The sequence below is a fragment of the Zophobas morio genome, unplaced genomic scaffold (assembly GCF_036711695.1).
Source record: "Zophobas morio isolate AGI-343-1 ecotype UQ-CSIRO unplaced genomic scaffold, CSIRO_AGI_Zmor_V1 ptg000012l, whole genome shotgun sequence".
Classification (NCBI taxonomy): Eukaryota; Metazoa; Arthropoda; class Insecta; order Coleoptera; family Tenebrionidae; genus Zophobas; species Zophobas morio.
The window spans coordinates 22,246,942-22,269,367 of record NW_026972117.1 but is presented as its reverse complement, the minus strand read 5'-3'; the positions used below and the strand labels follow the sequence as shown (position 1 = coordinate 22,269,367).

At 33.3% G+C, this 22,426-nt stretch overlaps 1 protein-coding gene and 1 long non-coding RNA gene across 2 annotated transcripts in view; one reads left to right on the top strand and one right to left on the bottom strand.

The window, feature by feature from the left end:
- The window catches only part of LOC135128012 (otoferlin-like), a 238,177-nt gene that overhangs the window by 134,644 nt on the left and 81,107 nt on the right, over positions 1-22,426 (bottom strand). Inside the window, exon 3 of the mRNA XM_064054794.1 lies at positions 21,206-21,394. Coding sequence (XP_063910864.1) covers positions 21,206-21,394 — 189 coding nt within the window. The remainder of the gene's footprint in view (positions 1-21,205; positions 21,395-22,426) is intronic.
- On the top strand, positions 934-1,398 carry LOC135128021 (uncharacterized). Its single transcript, XR_010280316.1, has 2 exons — positions 934-980; positions 1,041-1,398. It is a non-coding gene; the product is annotated as an uncharacterized LOC135128021 (long non-coding RNA).

Below are 22,426 nucleotides of genomic sequence, written 5' to 3'. Positions count from 1 at the left end.
ATTTTTCAATTTCTCGATATTTAATTTTCCAATTTTTCGAACTTTCTTTAAAGTTTTGACGATTCTATAATTTTTCACTTTCCCAATTTTTTGGAGTTTTCCAATTTTTCAATTGGACTCGTTTTTTCTTCTTTCTGATTTTTCGATTTATTACTTTTTTCGATTTTTAGTTGTTTAGTGTTTCAATTTTTAGTTTATTAATTTATTAATTCTTCTATTTTTCAACTTTTCGAATAAAAAAAATTAAAATACGAAATGTATAAAACGGAACCATTGAAAAATCTGAAATTTGACTAAAAATTGAGGAACTTAAAAATCGAAAAAGTGCAATATCGATAAAACGAAATTAGGTATACATTGTAAAATCGAACACAGAAAAAAGTCGTGTAAATTTACAATTAATTTACTGTTGCTTTTTATGTATTTTTTTACTTAAATTTAGTAAATTTACGTAAGTTAGCAGCATTGTGCATAAAATAAGTAAACTTGTGTCACTATTTGTATTTTCACAAGTCAAATTGAAAAAACACAATACAGAATCGCAATTGTAAATGTATATTCACTTTATAAATGAATTATACTTTATAATACCGTAAATATACTAACATTTTTTACAATTACTTCCAACTTTGTAAAATAATCCAGTCTACCGGTGAAATCACATGCATACTGTGAATTGTTGATGCGCACGCAATCATTACTATAACGCTTGCAGGTTATAAAAAGTTGGAGTGCATTAGTTGTGGTAATATATTTTGTACAAAATAGTGTATTTTGTTGTTAAAGGTAAGTACTTTACTATTCTGGTTTACTCTTTTCCTCCAGTTACAAAAGTACACTTTCCAGGCGGATAATTACTTACTATAATTTGCCCATGTCATCTTTAATTGTTATGTTAATGCAATTTTTATCACAGGGTGATGATATGAAAACTTTAAATGAAATTATCAAGGTGGCTGCGCCATGTGTAATTGAAATAGGCAAGTATTTAAAACGTCTTTGTACCTATAACATTTTAATGTATTTTTGTATTTTTCTAGAGAGCGATCCACAAACAATTTATCACGTAGTTTTAGAACGACAAGTAGTGATTCCAAGTGTTGTCACTTTAAAAGATGCAGTATCTTGGGCGTTTGGATTATATTTTATAATGAATTTAGAATATCCAGACGAAGTATCAGCAGTTTTGGAAATGATGCAAAGATTTTTTTTGAAAATACATCCAGATCAAGGATCCAAATCAAAAAGAATAACACCAACAAAACGCAAAGTAATTGGCCTTATGAACAAATTAAATTAATGTAAAGTATATACAACATCAATGACTTTGTTTTGTGTTTATGATTTTATTACATGTTTATTATGTTTTTCACCATAAAATAAAAGGTTCACTTTGTCCGACATGGTTTCTTTGATTAAAACTAGTACTAAAAATAACAATAATTTGTGTAAATTTACATATCGATTCACGGAAATTTACATACCAATTCACGGAAATTTACATACCCATTCACGGAAATTTACATATTTTATTGTAAATTTACAATCGTCAAAATTACATTTTACTTGTAATTTTACATGTTCTTTTGTAATTTCGATTTACATTCAAAAAGTAAATATCACATTCAAACTTAAAAATACATTTCGTTGGAATATTACCCTTATTATCTCGGGTTACAAATTACCTGTGATTTTCACAGTAAATTTACAAGTAAACTTTTTTCTGTGAAGTATTAAAAATTTAAAAAATCGGATTATTGGGAAAACAAAAATTGCAAAAATTTGGAAAATCGAGAAATTGAAAAATTGAATAAACGAAAAGTTCTGTCATAAAATAGAAAAAAATAAAAAATAAAATCTCGATTTTACGATTTTCAGTTTGTGATAACCTCTATCAATTAAAAAAAAAGCGACATAAATAACACCCCCGCAGACACAAATTCATTCTTGGGAATTGCGCTCCCAAATACGGACAATGCAGCAGATAATCAATGGGATAAAATGTCCTCTCAGCACTAGTAACAAACTTAACCCAAATATTTATACATCGAAAGAATATCACGTCTAAATTAGCTTAATTTGAATGAATTTGTTTAATTAAAACATGGGATTAAAATTATTAGTTAAACCACAATCGGGCACAATCTTGTTTAGTATTTAGACAATGTTATTATATTATGCAAATATTTTTGCGAAAATTTGAACGTTTAGAGACAAAACTGAAAGCGGATTCGTAAACCGTAAGTGTAGGAGTATATTGTTGTATAACATTTAAATCATTTTAAAATAGAATTCATTTAAATGACGTCACTAAATTGTTGGTCCAACAGTTTCGGAGATTACGTGTATAATAAAAATGGATACAGACAGACAGACAAACAGACGGAAACGGGAGACAATTTTTTTCGTACTGTAGGAGTTATGAAACCTCGAGAAAACATAAAAAATCCATACTCTCCTTCTAGAAGTTCCGTGATCGCGGTCTTTCTGGAATACCCATCGCGACTTCCGCTTCCAGGCTTTTGTTTAGCGAAAACCGTCCGGCCGCCGTCACCGATGATGAATCACCCATCATCGTCGCACATACTAGAAAACCCATAAGTGTCGTACCGGGGCGGCGTATGGATTTATTTCGTAACAGTACCTTTTAAGGTTTGAGAGTTGTCCTTATCGATTTAATAATTTGAATTTTGATTTGAATTAAGTGGATTAGAAGCTGCCGCCTCTACGTGAAGCGCATTTGAACTAAAATTCTCACCTTCTGGATATTTGTTAGTAGTCTGTCATTGTTCGTTCAGTTGATTAATGTTTGTTTATTCACCTGATGTATTGTATCCCCTTTTTGTGTCCTTGACCGTGCCTACCTGGTTTTGTTAGTCGCGAGTCATCTTGGAAGCCCTCCGGGCGTAAAGTTTATGTACACACATGTATAATTTATAGAATAAGCAGCAATGGTGCAAATTGTAACTTAGAAATTCAAACAGCACCTTAGAGTCTATAATTCAGCTATTACAATTCATTGTATTTAATATGTACAGGCTTGACCGAATACGATGCAAAATTAAGCTGGGTCAAAACCTCAAAACTAAATTTGTTAAGGTAGTTGGCAATATATGTAACGGCAATAGCTATATATCTCAGTTTAAGGATACTAACACCCTTAGCCACAGCATAAAAGCCGACTTCAACAGCCCAATTACCAATTCAGAGAACTTGTTAAATTCAAGTCGTAAAAAATTCGAATAATTTTTCAAGAGACGTGTAAGGAAATAAAGGTCGCAGAGTAGGAAAAAAGATCCTAATACTTAATTGCGTTTGGCGTTGCAGAACTAATGAATACGGTAACGAAGGTAAGGAAGCTGTTAAAGACGTAGTAGTATCTGTTCTTTAGCCAAATAAGTAAATTGCTATTAGTATTGTTAAATGTGCAAGACATCCAATAAAAGTTTTTTAATTGATGAACACTACGTTTTCCACTGTGTTTGAGATCCCAGAATTTTAATCGTTTGAAAAATAGCTCAATTTTATTTAATCAAGTTAAACAACAGTTAGAGGAAATTAATAACTGTTTCTAACTTTACCACCTGTTGCAGTGAAAAGCTTCGATTTTTCTATTAAACGTTAGAGGTTTACGTTCTAAGATTAACGATTTATACGAGTACAATAATGTTAGTTCATGTGACTCCCACATTATAATTTTAACTGAAAGTTGGCTCAATAATTCGTAACCCTTAATTGTATAATAGGGAAATTTGCTCCAATAATATATAATTTTATCGCTATGACAGAAATTTGCAAGATTTAGGAATACCTAAAGGAGATAAAGTTCTCAAAGATGTAATAATAACTGACATAATAATAATAATAGTAATCTTTATTTCAGAAATTAACTATAGCTAACATTGAAAAAATGGACTAAATTTATTTAGACAGAAGTTCCGTCGCTCCTCACATACAGATGAACAAATACAGAATCTTCAAAAAATTATGAAATGGAATTTTACCAATTGTAAATAATTAAATAGTGTGTGAGCCGTAGCTCCATCTTGTTAACAGTATCTCTGCATTAGTTCATCATCATGTAACTGATTAATGAAAAGTTCAAGAGTATTGTTATCGTATTTTTTTAAGAATAATTATTGAATTCATTATAAAAAACACTACTTGATTTATTATAAAGGGTTTGGATATGTCCTGTTCAGATCAAAACACTGTGTAAAACCGCCCCTAGAAATTTTACACTTTCGGCGAATTTAACTGTGCTATTCTCATTTACTTCAGTAGATTTGCTCAATTTATTACGAGAACAAATATAATTCGTTTTACCTTTGTTGAGAATAATTTATTTCTCGAGAACCAAAATTCTATTCGCCTTAAAATATTTTCACAATGCGATGCAAGCTCCGTGAAGGAAGGGCTGGATATTAATCGGGTTGTATCGCCCCATAATTTAAGGTTATTTAAGACGCTCTGCACTTAACCAGTTTGTTGATATCATTTCCGTAAACCGCAAAAACAAAAAGCCCGAGAGTGCTGCTCTATGGATTTTTTTAACTTTTAGCCAGATTCGTTATTCATAATTACTTTATGCCTGAAGTTTTTTATAAGGGGCGATAGCCAGTTGATTGCATTACCTCATTTTATATGGTGTTTGTAAAGCTTATCCAGTACAATGTCATGGTTAAGGCTTTTGAAAGCTCGAGAAGTACATTGACTCCCCTTTTTTAAAATGGGTTTGATTATAACTCTCTTGGGCCCATTAGGCAACACACCTTATGATAAAAAATTATTACTCATAATAAAGTAAAGCAGTTGAGCAGTTCCTAGAATGCAATATTTTATGATATTCCTATGTAATTCGAAATAGTCGAAGGTTATTCCGACAGAACTTCCCTCGCCCTTGAAGAATGGTCCAACAAATTCCGCTTCTTTAAAAATTACAAAATTTGAGGGGCACCGTCCGCAAAAATGTGGACAATACGAAATATATTTAAAACAGAAAACCAAAGGGAAAAACGATACCCTCAGTTTCTTGGTATATACTTAACTTCGACTGTTTATGTTTATACTTCAAAAGAATTCGACTATTAGCACGTTTAGATTAAAGCAGCAACGGTTAAAAGAAAATGAAATTTCAATGATTTTTACTTCCCGAGCGTAAGCAAAGGAAGTATTGTAATCAAGTCCGTCAGCCGACTCTCTACTTTTACGTTTTCTCGATCTTTTATGACCTCTAGAAGATGAAGAAATAGGTGTTCCATTTCCGTCTGTCTGTCCGTCTGTCCGTTTGTCCGTCTGTCCGTCCGTCTGTCCGTCTGTCTGCCGTCCCGGATTTTTATTAGACAGATAATCTCCGAAAGTACTGGACCGATTGTTGTGAAATTTTGTAGTTAAATTAGGAATATCATGTAGATGGTAAACCGCTAACCAAAATTTGTCTAATCATCCCCACCACTAATGTGATGACGTCTCTTCAAAATTGTACATAGTAAATGGGTTTTAAATTGTATAAAATAATATAGTCCCCAAAACGTCCAGATTTTTGGAAAAAAAATCAAAATTATAAAACAACATTTTGCAATTTAATTTTGAATCTGCTAATCCGAATGTTTTGAAATGTTGCATATGTTTTAAGGTTATAAAGAGCATCATAAATCTTTACTCAAAATATATTTGGTTATCCCCTCCAAAAACTTGATGACGTCAGCTCAAAAGTTTGCCAAATAAATCCTATGTAAAATTTACAAAATATGATGAGTCTGTGCTTGTGATATATCACTCCATTCATATTTTTTGGATTTGCATATACAGGCTGACTCAAAAAAATTAATGATGCGTAAATTTATTTTACTGATTTACTCAGGAACTACAAAACCGAATGCTTTGAAATCTTGAAGGTGTTTTAAAGTTATCATAAGCATGGTAAGTTTTTGATCAAAATGTATTTGCTCATCCCCCCTAAAAAATTTATGACGTCACCACAAAATTTTGCTGAATAAATCCTATCTAAAATGTACAAAATATGGTGAGTCTCTTCTTGTCATTTATCATTCCATTCAAATTTTTTCGATTTCCATATACAGGATGACTCAAAAAAATTAATAAATGCGTGAATTTATTTTATTGAGTTAATCAGGAACTACAAAACCGAATGCTTTGAAATCTTGCAGATGTTTTAAGGTTTTAGTCAAAATATATTTGGTTATCTTCTATAAAAAACTGATGACGTCAGCTCAAAAGTTTGCCGAATAAATCCTATCTAGAATATACAAAATAGGATGAGTCTGTCCTTGTAATTTATCATTCCATTCATATTTTTTGAATTTGCATATACCGGGTGACTAAAAAAAAATGAAATCTACTGCGAAAAAAAAACATAATAGACATGCAGTCGTCACGTTTCCGACAGCGAGGGAAGTACTGTCTAAACTCTTTAGACCAATTTTTTTTATTCTACTTCTGAAACATCGTCTTACGTCTCCTCAACACAGAGGAGAGGACTGATTAATCACACACATTTTTTTTTTCCTAAAAACACATAAATTTGAAGAACATTATTTTATTCGGCGAAATTGCAAGATGACCGACAAATTTTGATGAACGATTTACCATACTTCACTATTATATAATACTTATTTGTAAGATTACACAGCATTCAGTTTTTGCCATTTCAGAGTTAAATTGCAAAATATTGTAATAAGTATGTATAATTTAATTTTTTTTTTCACAAATCTAGATGCCAAGAGTAAAAACTCAACACGGATTCATAAATCACACATGGTGGAGCATGTTGTTTTATAAAATTTTTAACAAAGGTGAAGTAGATATCTTTTACAATCTTTGAAACTATAATGAAATAATTGACAGAAGTAAAAGAACATCAATAAGGATTGTCAAAATAATCTGGTTAGAATTTCAATGTTATCAATTCAGTAGTTTAAAAAAAAAATTCTTGTATATAGAGAAGTACTAATACATTCCACGTCATATCGTGGCATTTACCTAATGATATGCAATGCCTTCCTGGGATGTTTCTCCTCATGCCACCTGTACTATGTGGCGAAATCCTTCCAAAATCGATAAAGTACAGGGTAGCTTTCTACCTATCACATCCCAAAGATTTTAGAGGATAAGGGAGAAGATTGGTTTCAGCTTTCTCAAAACGATCTAGAATAACCTTAGCAATACGTGGTTGGTTGCTACCAGTCTAACTTCCTCAGTGATTGCTTCTATCCGATTTGAATGAAATAAATGATCTTATACTGAACAGAAACAAAATTAGTCGTTAGAAATGAGAAGAGGGTGGGTGGGTGGGGCTAGTACTTGCTAAGATAAGACTGATTTTGGCAAATGACATACCTTCCAAGAAAAGAGAGGGCGGGTGGGCGGGGCTAGTACTTGCTAAGATACGAATGATTTTTGCTAGCCCCTCTCACTCATCCTTTATTTTCTTAGAGGGTATGTCATTTATCAAAATCAATCTTATCTTAACATACAGGGTGTCCCAGAATTCGCGCCATTCCCGTGAATGACATGTTCCCTGTCCCGAACTGTGCCGTAATTCGCAAAAAGAATTGTCCAGGCTTTAACGGTGTGAGAACTGGAAGGCGATTAAGTTGACCAATAGAGAGGCTGCTTTTATATCCGAACGTTTCTATGTTCAAAGTTACCTATGCCAAGAACAAAAAATTGGGTAATACTAAAGTTGAATGAATTTTTTCCGAATCCCCCTCCGTCAATAAAAGGAAACAGAAGTGTGGTTATAAATTTAATCATTTTGAAAATTGTTTGTCATAAACTGTCACGAAGTTCATCACTGACCTGAAGAGACGCTTCTGCGCCAAAGATGACTGATTAATGTACACAGAGACGTCAAGGTTTACTTTAAGGCCAGTAGCATGGGACAGAAGTTATTTCTGCGGCCATTCTAGTTAAATTGTGTTTAACTGGGCTGTACATGTCATAAGAGAAGCTGTTTCATTTCATCGTAGGCAAATAATACATTTATTACTATTCTACATAGTGTGGATACCGAAGAGCAGGTATTAGAAGTCATTTCCTTAGAGCCCCGTGAATAATGTGTTGTTTTTTTTAACGAAAATTAGTACATTTTCAGAATTCACTATGCATCATATCCCTGATATTAAGTTTATCGTTATTTCTAAAAAAGAGTACCACATGTCTATTCAAAGAACGTTATTAAGTGTACTAAAGAGAAGATGGATCTTTTCAGCCTAGTCGGAAAGGCCGTGCTGGGGCTCCACGGAATGTACGTGTAGGTGCTGAAGAGCAAGTGTTAGAAAACATGGAAGCGGATCCTAGGAGAAATGTCCGCTGCGTAGCGCAAATGAGTGGATGCTCAAGATCGACCACTCATCGTATCCTACAAGAGAGAAGACTGCATCCTTACCATTACACGAGGGTGCAGCATCTGCGACCAGCCGACTACCCGCAACGAGTACATTTTGCTCAATGGTTACTGCGACAAAATGAACTAAATCCTGATTTTTCACGGCGCATTCTTTTCACCGACGAATGTTCATTTTCCCGAGAAGGAATGTTTAATGCACACAATTGGCATTTCTGGGCACACGAAAATTCACATCTCACTAGGGTGAGAGCATATCAGGAGCGATTTATTATTAATCTATGGGCTGGAATCATTGGTACTAGTGTGGTACAAATTTTAATACATCTGATAAAATTATCGCTAAACTCCGTTCCTGTTTATTTCGGTGGGGCCGTTTGTGTTACCTGATCACCTTAATGGGGAGGTATATGCTAATTTTCTACGACTAGAGCTTCCGACGTTGTTGGAAGACGTTCCTTTGAATGTATGGCGGAATATATGGTTTCAGCACAACTTTAAAGAAACTGTTTTAAATCATATGCAACATCAATATTATTCTTGAATAAGTCTCTGTTTTCATTATCTCCCCCACTTGATTGACACCACAGCAGGTACCTATGATCTCAATACACCAGAGAAGTGGAGTCTCGTCTATTTTTTCGTTGCTTAGATTAGGTATCAGCAACAAAGCTGTTCAGTAAAAATTGATACTGTTTATTGAAAATCATAAGCACCGATTAATCAAAAGCGATATTTATGTTTTAGTACACTTAATAACGTTCTTTGAATGGACGTGTGGTACTCTTTTTTAGAAATAACGATAAACTTAATATCAGGGATATGCTGCATAGTGAATTCTGAAAATGTACTAATTTTCGTTAAAAAGAACAACACATTATTCACGAGGCTCTAAGAAAATGACTTCTAATACCTGCTCTTCGGTATCTACACTATGTAGAATAGTAATAAATGTATTATTTGCCTACGATGAAATGAAACAGCTTCTCTTATGAAATGTACAGCCCAGTTAAACACAATTTAACTAGAATGGCGGCAGAAATAACTTCTGTCCCATGCTACTTGCCTTAAAGTAAACCTTGACGTCTCTGTGTACATTAATCAGTCATCTTTGGCGCAGAAGCGTCTCTTCAGGTCAGTGATGAACTTCGTGACAAACAATTGTCAAAATGATTAAATTTATAACCACACTTCTGTTTCCTTTTGTTGACGGAGGGGGATTCGGAAAAAATTCATTCAACTTTAGTATTACCCGATTTTTTGTTCTTGGCATAGGTAACTTTGAACATAGAAACGTTCGGATATAAAAGCAGCCTCTCTATTGGTCAACTTAATCGCCTTCCAGTTCTCACACGGTTAAAGCCTGGACAATTTTTTTTGCGAATTACGGCACAGTTCGGGACAGGGAACATGTCATTCACGGGAATGGCGCGAATTCTGGGACACCCTGTATATAGCCCCGCCCACCCACCCTGTCTCCTTTTCAGTGATTGCTTTTATCCGATTTGAATGAAATAAATGATCTTATACTGAACAGAAATAAAATTAATCGTTAGAATGGGTAGATGGGGGTGGGCGGGTCTAGTACTTGCTACGATAAGACTGATTTTGGCATATAACATACCTTCCAAGAAAAGAGAGGGAGGGTGGGCGGGGCTAATACTTGCCAAGATACGAATGATTTTTACCCTGGAAGGTATGTCATTTGCCAAAATCATTCGTATCTTTGCACTGGTCTGTAGTCGAACGTGTAGTCGAAAAACCGCATCTCACAGCTAAGAGTTTTCGATGATACTCCTGACATGCTGTTACCTTTCACTGACGCTCTGGATGACTGGGTGGTTGTGCTATTCCTTTTTGACACAAAGCTTCATGATACGATCCTGTTTAATTATTGGGCCACAATTTATCAAAACTAAGTATTATTCCTCTTCCCGAAGAACCACTATTTGACTTCTCTCAAAGTGTAACACTTCAAACACAATAACGCACTGGAAATAATCAAATGAGCCATATATTGTGGTGACCAGAATTGAATTGAAATTTTGCGCTGAAAAAAAAACAGCGGTGCGAAATCGCATTTGAATAATTTGAATTTGAAAAAAAAAAAAAAAAGAAAATTATTAAACATAGGCAACCATGTACACGTTTAGTTCTTTTCTAGTACTTGGTGCTCTCCGAGGGAATCTTTGTTGAGAAGGTTGCTAGAAGTTGATTTGGTTGCTAAAGGGGTGAGAGGCGTCACTGTTGTTTTTATTGTGGTGAATGAAAACACGCGGTAAGGAAGTTAGGTTAAGTTTAGTTGATTTGGTAGTGAATAAAAAGGGAAAGAGTTGACCGACGCCAACATGTGGTGTAAATTTGTTTTATTGTTTGTAAATTCACAGTTTATGTTAGGATTTTAATCGTTAACTGGTTCTAACACAATTTAACAGACAGGAGTTTGTTCAGATAAAGTACTTGCGAGGAGATTTCAAGAAAATCACTTAGTCAGGACTCATCCTTTGTTTATCAAGTTTGAACAAGGTTTCTGGATACGTATACTTAAGTGTTACATTATAACACTTCTTAATTCCTCACACAAGGCTGCTAATAGTTCATTTACGGCAGTTAAATCAATCTAACGTTGTCCCACTCTGGGAAAAAGAACTGTGAAAGTACGATAGAACCCATAATATCGTGGACTGTGGTACGGGGGAAATTAAATTTTCTCCTTAGGCTATAATCATTACATCATCGAGACATTTTTCTCGCTACGTGGAAAATCACATCACCGAAAAGCTTTGCTCGCGACGCTGGATGCATTTTGTGTTTATTTATCATGTATTTGTTTGGGATAAGCTAGGGATTATCCACGATATAAACTCTCAAAGCTAATGGTTTTAAGTAACCAGTCACTTGGATCGAGGCATCATTTAACATAATGTAAATTCTTTGTTTGAATCGTTGATAAAGTGTGGCATAATTTAACATCAGGTAAATTCTTTGTTCTAGTAGCGCCCATGTTGAAAGAGTATTTTCAAACCGAGCACATGTTTGAAATGTGGGACGTGCATTTTATTCCTTTGATTGAAACCATTATTTGCACAGCGCCACAGGATTGATCACATTTCTGGAAAACATATTTTTGACGCATATTTTTAGGAACGACACATTCGTCGGACGCCATTTTGAACCTCCAGATTGCTTGCTGTGTTTTATGTGTTTGTTTGAGGGGAAGTATAACAATGGCCCACAATGCAGCTGAATAACTTCACTTTTAAAAATTTACGAATAACTCAAATGGACATAAAATAGTAACTTAATGTAATTTTGTTAGCTTTATAATTTTTCACCTCGTACAGTTGTTGTTTATCTCACAATTTTAGCCTCAGCAATTTTCTTTGCTGTATAATTTAAACTGAACGTAAATTTTCAAGCTCTGCAGTTCCTAACCCTAGATAATATTTTTGTCTGCACAAGTTTTAGTTCAGACGTCCGTAATAACTTGTGTATTTGCATCCAGTTACTTTAATTCAAATTTGTCTTTGTTTTTATTAAATTTGTGATATTCAAATATTTGCAATGATTCACAACGTGTGATTTGATGTCATTCAAAGTTAGGGAAGTTTTTGTAGCTGAGCATTAAGAGGTGTCTTCAACCGGCACAACTTAGCCGCAGCTTTTTTTTTCTTTTCTTTTTTATGTTTATAAAATATTTGTTGATTAATGTTTCCGTCATATAAATTGTTTGATGTCCAATCTAAATCTCAGATAAGAATTCTTCACTGTTTAAAAATTTCACGAGAGTGTATGGCGAATTTAAATGTTGTTTATTTTTTTTTTGAAACTTTAACATTTGTTCGATTGCAGTTTAATATCAGAGTTATAGAAATTGAACATTTAAATGGAATTGTGGTAAAGAACACAAACACGTAGCAAAAGTGGAGTGCGCGGTTCCTTGTCGAGCTGGCAAGCAGGGATTTCCAACCACGAGTTTACGACCACAACGTCCTCTTTCCGCGCGGCGCGTTTCTTGGTAATAGAGGGGTGCTGGGTGGCATGGGCTTACCGATAGAATAGAATCACTGTCTTGGGGGGGGGGGAGAACAGCCACAACCAGGAGCCCCAAATTCCGCTCGTCTTCAACCTGCACAACTTAGCCGCAGTTTTTTTTCTTTTTTTTTTTGTCAGTGGAGGAATAAATGATTTTGTGTCCTCCATATATTTTGTGTTTTATTTAGCGGTACTTATCCAACCTTGGGGTCCACTACTTGCATCTGAACGCATTCCACCGCAAACAAAAAATAAACAAAATGTAGGGTCCGATTTTGTTAGACGATCACAGCCAAGGCCAAATTTTTTAATTTTGAATTTTCCGCGGACTTTCTATTTTTTTTTCACATGTCAATTCAAGGCGCGTGTTTGGGTTATCACAATATATATCACGATAGGTTCTTCTTCAGCGTAAAAAAGAAAACATTTTCTTCTTAAAAATCTAAAAATCTGGACCGATAACATTGAAAATGATGAAGTTTTATTTTAACAGCTTTTAGCTTGCATATAAAATTTCACTGCAAAATTATGATTCCTTCTAACCTGAATTTATGCATAAAACATCAACAGTGACAAAATTGGAATGTTTTAGTCAAAAAGCCATGGACTACAAGGATCGGTAAATGCAATATGTATGGAATTCAAAAAATATTTCTTGTCGGGTTATCCGTTTAGTCCATAATCCGGAATTCCACGGGGATTGAATCTTGGGCTTCCTCTGTTTTTATTATTTATCGGTGACGTAGTAGAAGACAAATTTAAAAATCTTCGTAAAAAACCATTCTATATAGGACTGCAATTTTAAGTTAATCAAACATTAATAGAACATTTTTTAATATACTGATGCAAATGTAATATTTAGGGAGTGGCTTGTATTCACAATTTTCTTTTTATTTAAAATTTTTGTTTTTATTGTGAATAAAATAGTAGTAGCAAACTTCGTGGAAGTTTTTATCGTTTCATTCGTTCGTCGGCAAATTATTTATTCTCTCGAAATTAAAATAAAAGTAAATTAGATATTGTCGCTATAACCTTGGATTACAAATTTAATGTTTTAAGTATTGTGGGAAAACATTACAAGATGTTTGAACTTATTTGCAAAAATTGTAGGAATCTTTTAATGTAATGTATTTTCCTTAATCAGAACTTGACATGAATGTACTGCATTTATTTGAAATTCCAAACACAAATTTTATATTCATAAAACATACACGGTCAAAGAAATTTTTAAATTCTTTTTATTCCTGTAGTTGCGCACAAACCTGTTGAAATTAAAACACTATGATAGTTATTGTTGTCGCCATGTAGATGTAGCTTCCATTTGAAGTCTTTCTGACTTCATTTTAACATAATACAATGTTTGCTTTAAACGAACACAAATAACACAACAATTTGCTCATAAACGCTAACAGGATCCAATATAACCGGCGAATTGTCATCGAGGGGATAAAGTATCGTCAAAAGAAGAACGGGAAACGATAGAGAAAGATTATGTAGCAACATTCCCATAATGAAAAAAACGTGACTCAGACGCTTTTATCACAAAATTCGACTGAATCCGTCGTTGTATTCGTTAAATTACGCAACGCAGTTTTCCATGATTCTTATTGTTTCCAGAACTGAAACATACCAAGTGATTAAAGTCATCAAGTAAATGGAATCTGTGAACATTCCGCAGACTTACTAATCCGCTTTAATTTCCTTAGAGTATCGTCGAATTAACAGTGAATGAATTAAACCTTTCGCGTAGTATATAGACTTGAAGCCTAATTGCAGCTGTACTTTTTAACCAAAATATTCGTTCCAAACAACAGAAAAAGAAAACTGGGTGAAGATATTATCAGGCTTCATTGCCGCTTCTATATCCAAGGAATTCTCATGGAAATTCCTGCAGACGTCGAATTTGTGCTTACAAAAATTTCATTAAATCTGTTTTCAAGACGTCCGTTTAAGCCATCCATTACTTCAGAATAAAGTGAGCTTTATTGAAGTTTTATTTAAATAAAAAGTAAATAAATATTCGTAATAAACACACGTTTTCGTGCACAAAGGAAATAAAAGCTTCAGTTATTTATTAAACGCCTGTTTGCCAACAACATTTTTATACGAGTTTAGTTTGAATCAATAAATTTGTTTTTAAGAAGTCCATTGTAATGGAATCTATTAACGCAGAATAAAGTTTTTTTTTTAATAATAAATAAGTAATAATAACACATTTTGTTGCACAACCGAAATAAAAGCTCCAGCTATTTATTAAGTGAAAATTTTTTTTTTTCTATAAGTTAATTTAAATCAATAAATCTTGCTTCATTGATATGAGAAAATGTGTTTCTGTTTACCTTTAAAAATATAAAAACACACAAGCAACCCAAATTAATGAAATTCCACTCAAAAAGCACGAAAATGTAGAAACATCTCCTGGGAAATCTAACGTCCACTACTAAAAGTTGATGAATAAAAAAGTCTCTTTGACGTCATGGCTGCGGCATTAAAAAGAAAATTAATTCATAGTGTTACTTAGAGATTTCGTTTGAAAAAGGAAAGTACTGCTTTGAAAAATTCACAAACTTAATTAAACTCAAACTTCATTATTTCTGGCTTTTTATTACGTTACTAAATTTTACTTCTGAATTTTCGTTAATCTAAAAATTTTCATTTAAGCAGAGCGGCCCCGAACATAATTACTGTCATAATAAACAACCTCTACTAAATCGTGTTGTTTAATAAACTTAATGAATAATTATAATGCTGTAAGTACAGTGCGGCATTATAGCCCACTTGTGGTTCACCTTGCATTTCCGAACTCCTTTTTCCGATATTATCCTTGTTCCTCTATGACCTAAATCTTTTTGTAAATTGGAATTAACGTGGCATGTCCGTGTGTATTTTATCGTCGCCCCTCAGTTTTCGTTAGTTACTTGATCCTGATTTAATTGAATTTAAATTAAGTGGAAAATTGACATGCTGTTAACGGTTCTGTTGAGTTTGTCCGGTCCGGGGAATAAATCACCTAAACTAAGCACGAGATTTCAATCTGAATATTAATATGGTCAGTCAAAATTTTATGCGGTAATTTGAATTTTAAATGGGCTTGAGTTTTATACAATGAAATATTTGCATTCTTTTTTTTCGCACTGCTGTTACTTGAGTAAGTTTAAAAACAGGTATCGTTTTGTGGGATTATCAAGAACGTTTAGATATTTGGAAGGTTATGAATAAATTACACCAAATTAAATGCTGTATTTACCCAAGAGAAGAGTGTCTTTTGTCTTTGTAAATGTTAATGAATAAAGGTAGGAAATGGGGTTATTTTGTAGGTCGCCTGTTAAAGAGAAAAGCCCATTGAAATATGGAAGGCGTCTTTATGGAATAACCGTTAAGTTTTAATGGGTTGTTAAAATGAACAGACTGATTACAAAACTGACCCTCACGTCAGCTTAATTTTAATTCTGTTGTACAAAATGGATTAACGTAACAAATCCTTCGAAGGTAAGGGTTATGTAATGTGTGGGCTAAACTTTAAACTGTAAGAGAAATCATTTTTAGTGGCCATTCATAATCCTGAAGTTAAAAATGGATGGAAATTGTTAAACCACATGTTACGTTTCGTGTTTAAAGTTACAGCTACTTTAAATATTTTTAAATGATTTTATTAATTTTGTGTTTTCGTTACTATAATCTTAAAACACATTTACATTTTCCACACAAGTCACCAAATACCGAATGAAATCGTAAAAAAATCAGGAGAAACCAAAAACCTACTTTTTTCTGAAATGTCAAATATTCTTCAAATTTACCTATCACAATATTGCTGCAATTAAACACAAGTGTCAAGCTGTACATTTCAGTTTTACGAGGATAGCCTTATATGTGAACATTTTTATTGATATTATCAATTAATTTCTAAGATTACGTGTCCAGAAAAATTACGAATTTAGATAATATATATGACACTATAAACACAGACAGAAACCGGAAACCTGCATTTTTATATTATGAGTAAAAATAAATGATTACTTCCGAGCGCAAGCTAAGGAATTACGGTAATAGTGTCCATCCAATTTTCTCAACGTTTCATAACCCCCAGAGTACGAAAAAATAGATCCATCTTCCCGTCTGTCTGTCTGCAATCCGTCTGTGTCCATTTTTATTAGAAAGATACTTTCCGGAACTACTGGACCAATTGTTAACAAATTATGAATATCGTCTAGATCATAAAACGCTTACAAAATATTATACTTCTACACTTGTGGTTTATGAATCCTCTTTAAGTTTTAATTACAATTACTTTACAAAAATGTTTGCGCATCGCTGCGTGTTTCATATAACAAACAGTATCTCACGTGCGGAACAAGTGTGTCGTAACCGTGCTAGTTAAGAGGTGAAGTCTGCACGCGTCAGTTCAAATCCTGGTTGACACTTTTTTTTAAATTATTTTAAATAACTTTAGACCAATGTTTTTTTCTTGTTCTAAAAAATATAAACTGTTATGTTATAAATTAGCGGTTGTCACATTTGGGGTGTTTCAATAATTTTTACTACCCGAGCATAAGTTAAGAAAGTATTGTAAATAGGGTCCTCTATACATAAATATTTTAGAAATCTCATGTATACATCTAAATATTCTATATCATCCTCATCAACAATATTATAAAATTTTGTATGTGTCTACAGTAAATTTCATTTAAATTTTATAAAATAATAACATACCTACTCCTGCACTTGTGGTTTATGAATATGTCTTAATTTTTTACCGGAGATTTTGGAAAAAAAAATTATAATTTAACATCGAAAATGAAAAACCGAATGCTCTGAAATCTTGGAAATGTTTTAAGAAGTTATCATAAGCATGGTAAATTGTTAATCAAAATTTACTCATTAAACCCTTCCCAAAAATTATTATTGACTCCATCTCAAAATTTTGCCGTCCTATCTAAGATGTCCATACTTCTGGTTAATCATATACATTTGTTATTATTACTTACCCAGGGTGACCCAAAATAATGAATGAATGAGCCAATCTATTTTATTGATCAAATCAAGAACAGCTCTCTCCGTTTCCCAAAAAATGTGGAAATACAGTATTGTTATTAAAAAATGCTCATGACGTCATCACAAAATTTTATAAATAAACTTCGCAAAATCAAATTTTGTACTTTTTCTAAAGAGTAGGATTTCTTGTATTGTACTTAAGGGGCGAGAAAAGTTCTGACCATTTTTTTAAGATGAAAAATATTGTTTTAAATCATGTTATATGAGTTTTTAACTCGTGTCTTGGTGAATCAAAATATTAGCAGTGTAAACAGTAATTTTTATGTTGTCGATTATTTAGAAATGTGCTGATAAGAACTGGGGAAAAAGTAAATAACACTCTCAAGATTATTGTTATTCAACATACCTTGTAAAAAAATTAACGACTTTGCCCCCACATAGTTACTTTTTCATTTTATTAAGAAAATTGGTCTAAAGTTACTTAAAATTAACTTAAGATAATGCGCTTTTGATTTAACTATAGAATGAATTTTAATCAAGTAAGTAATTTTTTAGACACCCCACATAAACAATTCTAAAAATAGCGGTGAATGAAGAAAATAACTACATGGTTGTGGTGACCGAATTTGAATCAAGTTTTCGCGCAGAAATTAATTAACAGCGGCGCGAAATCACATTTGAATAATTTGATTTTGAGAAAAAAATTCAATCAAAAAAATCGTTAAACATAGGCCTTGTGCACGTTTAGTTCTTTTCCTAGTAGTTGGTAGCTCGTTAGGGGATGTTAGTTAGAGGGTTGGTTTGTAGACAAGATGACGGCATGGCCAAAGCATCAGTCTGGGTGTGTTTGTGTGAGTGTAACCACGTGGTAAGGTAGCTTGGTTGGTTTAGTTGGTTTGGTAGTTCATAAAAGGGAGGAAATTGTTTAACGACAATTAATCGTAACGATGACGCCACAATTTTCCCCCCATTTTTTAACCGAAGCCGACACGTGTAAATTTAATTCATTGTTTGTAAATTCACCGATCAGATTAGGATTTTAATCGTTAACTGGTTTTAACACAATTTAACAGACATTAGATTTGTTTAGACAGACACTTGCTAGGAGATTTCATGGAATTCACTGAGTCAAGACTCGTTTGATTTTGTTTGTCTAATTACGAATAAGTTTCTGGATGCTGATACGTAAGTGTTACATTATAACACTTCGAAATTCTTCACACAAGATCGCTAATAGTTCATTAACGGCGGTCAAATTAACAAAATTCATCATATCGTGAACTGGGGGGGATTAAAACAATTTCTTCCAGTTCAGGCAGTTATCATCGTTATCATCATTACACCACCGAGGCATTTCCTAGCAACGTTAAAGATTGATTACATCACCGAGGCATTTCCTCGCAACGTTAAAGATTGATTACATCACCGAGGCATTTCCTCGCAACGTTAAAAATTATATCACCGAGGCATTTCCTCACAACGCTTAAAAATTACATCACCGAGACGCTTTTTCCTCGCAACGCTGACTAGATATTTTTTGTGTTTATTTATCATGTGTCTTGTTTGGGGTAAGCAGTTCACGATATTAAACCTCAAAACAAATTATTTAAGTAACCAATCACTTGGATTATGGCATAATGTAACATAATATAAATTCTTTGTTTGAATCATTGATAAAATGTGGCAAATATTAATCTAATGTAAATTTGTCAGTTTTGCAATTTTTCACCTGATACAATTTTTCTCTATCTCATAATTTTAGCCTCAGTAATTTTCTTTGTTGTATAATTTAAATTGAACGTAAATTTCTATGCTCTGCAGTTTTAACCTCACGTAATATTTTTATTTGCACAAGTTTATTTCACACCATATTTTTTTGTTTTCATAAATCTTTGCTAGTTATTTTATGTAAATATTTTGTTGATAAATGTTTCCATCGTATAAATTATCTGATGTCCAATATTAATCTCAAATAAGAATTATTTGTTGTTTAAAATTTCATAAGATTGTATGGCGAGTTTAAATGTTGTTTATTGCTCTTTTAAAACTTTAACACTTGTTCAGTTGTCGTTAATATCCGAGTCATAGAAATTGAACATTTAAAATGGAATTGAGGTAAATAACATCGATATACGTGGCAGAAGTGGAATGCGCGGTTCCTAGTCGAGCTGGCAACATTTATCACGCCATCTGTACACAAGATGGAGGCTAGAATAGAATTCAGGGGCGGTCAAGATGACGTAACGCTGCCGGCTTCTGTACTTAGCCGGGACCCAACTGCGAGTTTGCGGCCGTAACAGCCTGCACGTACGGCTTGTGTAATCGCTGTGTAATCAGTCGTGTAAATTTGAGTTATTGAGAAATAAATTGTTGAGTTTTACCCACGCCGATTTTAAGTCACCGATCATCGTAACAAACTATTTGAGTTGGCAATAGATTTATCTAATTTTGAAACATTTTTCGTGCTGCTATTGCCAAACCTAATGAAAATGCTTGGAGCTATGTCATTTTGAAGGGGTCAAAAAATTAGGTTATGACATTTTAATAATAGTTAATAACAAATTTTAACTGAAATTAAATGTCACTGTCAACAATGCCAATTTTGACAACAGGAAATAAGATGGGGGTGGTGGTTCTACCAATTTAAGCAAAATTTTTTCACGGTAACTGAAACAGTATTTTTCCTTTGTTCAATAAACAGTTCTTAAGAACGTATCATTGAGTAAGTGCGTCCTGCATATTTTTAATTATAATTATAATTGTAATTAATTTTTTTTTTTTTTGAAATAGGGAACTTAACAGCTATGAAATTCCAATTACTGAGTTCGACAATGTCAAAGAGTTATGTAGTCAGAACTGCCCTCGCTTCTGAAGTACACTGAAACAAATACAGTTTCTTCAAAAAATAATACAATTTCATTTAGTGAATTTAATTTATTTAAAGCAGATACGAGAATTTACCTCCTTTTTCGTACTCTGGGCATCATGAAATGTCGAGAAAACGTGAAAGAAACCAGTCGCCCTATGACAATATTTCCTTCTCTTTCGCTTGGGTATTAAAAATAATTTGTTCTTTGTTGTTACTTCTCGCAAGTGTTAATTAAAGGGAATAACAGAACTAAACATGAGTTCCTACTTTTTTATTTGGAAAATTATAAAAAATCAGCTACGCAAAACCAATACCACAGTTTACTGCCAGACTATAAAAATCATTTAAATTTATTAGTGTAACATGAGGTGAAAAACCGCAATTTACCGCAGTTGGTATGATTGATTTAAAACTGGCATCGCTTCAAATTTCAAGCACGTTTATTCATCAGAGAGGCTTACCGTCACGTAACATGACGGGACATCAAATGACAAGATATGACATAACAAGTAGTCAGGTTTGATCCCTCTGGACTACTAGTTTTAATGTGTTTATAGTTGACGTAATATTACTTTTAAATCAGTGATGCCAACTGCGAAGTTTACCACATCTCAGAAAGGCAGTATACTGTACACTCTCTTGTTTATAACAATAATACCTACACCGTTATCAAACCAAATAATAAGTATTTCAAACTTATTACAGGATTTTTTAAAAACATAACTTTTAAAGTGTACCCTCTATTAATGTATTGAAATAATAAACTCACGAACTTTTAGAAATGAAATTAACCGTTACCCTTAAAACGTAATTAAAAAAATTTAACAAAGTTCAGCAGTATCTTCACTGTTGTTCCACTTATTAAACTTCCGTAAACAATTAAACATTCAGTTCATTCTTTCATCCATCTCTCATCTCTAATCTCCATTTACGTAACTCACCGGTAAGGTTTTATTATTAGGATCAACCAAACTATCAGCTACAGAAACCCTCCCATCTCGTACAACTTTCTGCAACACCAAACAGTACGAGCCCAACAGTCGATCGGAGAAAAGCCGATTCCTCGAATACAGTTCTACCAACAGCAGTTCATTTTCTTCGATAGGTCTTGCCACAGGCCAATCCAGTATCTGCAAACAAACAGTACAAATTTACTTTATGTTAATGGAAACTTGCAGAATTTAAAACCACTGTCAAACAATTTCGCATAAAAATTGCGTGTCTGGGGAATGTTTTATTGATAATAATTTTCAGATCTTAATCTGTGTGGTATAAAGTGTTGTGCATTTTTATTGGAGACGTATTTAAATGTGAGATAAGAATAAGATGGATCGCTGTGCGCACGGGGTAGCAAAAGCTATTGATCGGTCACCCGGTGTAAATTGCAAAAATTAACCCTCAAGACCTGTACTAATAAAACTGTGTAATCCACACATTTATTATTTCCGTAAGGTCGTGAACTATAAAGATAACAGATTGTTCACGGAAATAGAAAACATATTTTTCGTTTACTTGATTACCCACTTAAGTTGCACCAACACCGAAATTTACTTCTAAAATACACGTAACAACGCCCCAAAAACAACTGTGTGACGTTCATTGTTAATTAATACGTCGGTGTTGTGGGAACAATAATGTCTTTGAATTATCATCGTCAGACATGCTCAGACTCCATTCTTGTTGCAAGTTGAACGTCAGTTTCAAGTTATCCTGTTCTCCAATATTGGAACTTCATAGACACCATTGTTTCCCGTCTTTATGGTCCGTTACATTCTGTTCTGGTCCTAAACTCTCCAGAGCAAACGTTAAGTGTAATTAGTGGCGCTACCTGTTAGTTTTTACGACAACGTTGTCTTATATTCTGGCCTACCTTCATATCTTAATTAAATGTATACAAAGGGGTGATTTAAAATCTCCGTCACTATCGTCCTTTATATAATGTTAATAGAGCGCTGCTTAAAATATTCATTATTAGTAGTCACGCTCGACCATCAACAGCACAGAAAAAATACAGAAAATACTTTAATGGATTTCCTTCTAGGTTCTGAATATTTAATCTGACGTGACTTTGTTCAACTTAGAAGTCTTGTAGAATGGAGGAAGTAAAAAGCACTCCACTCAGATTGCTCATATTTGAGATTTCATATAGTAAATCCGTGTAG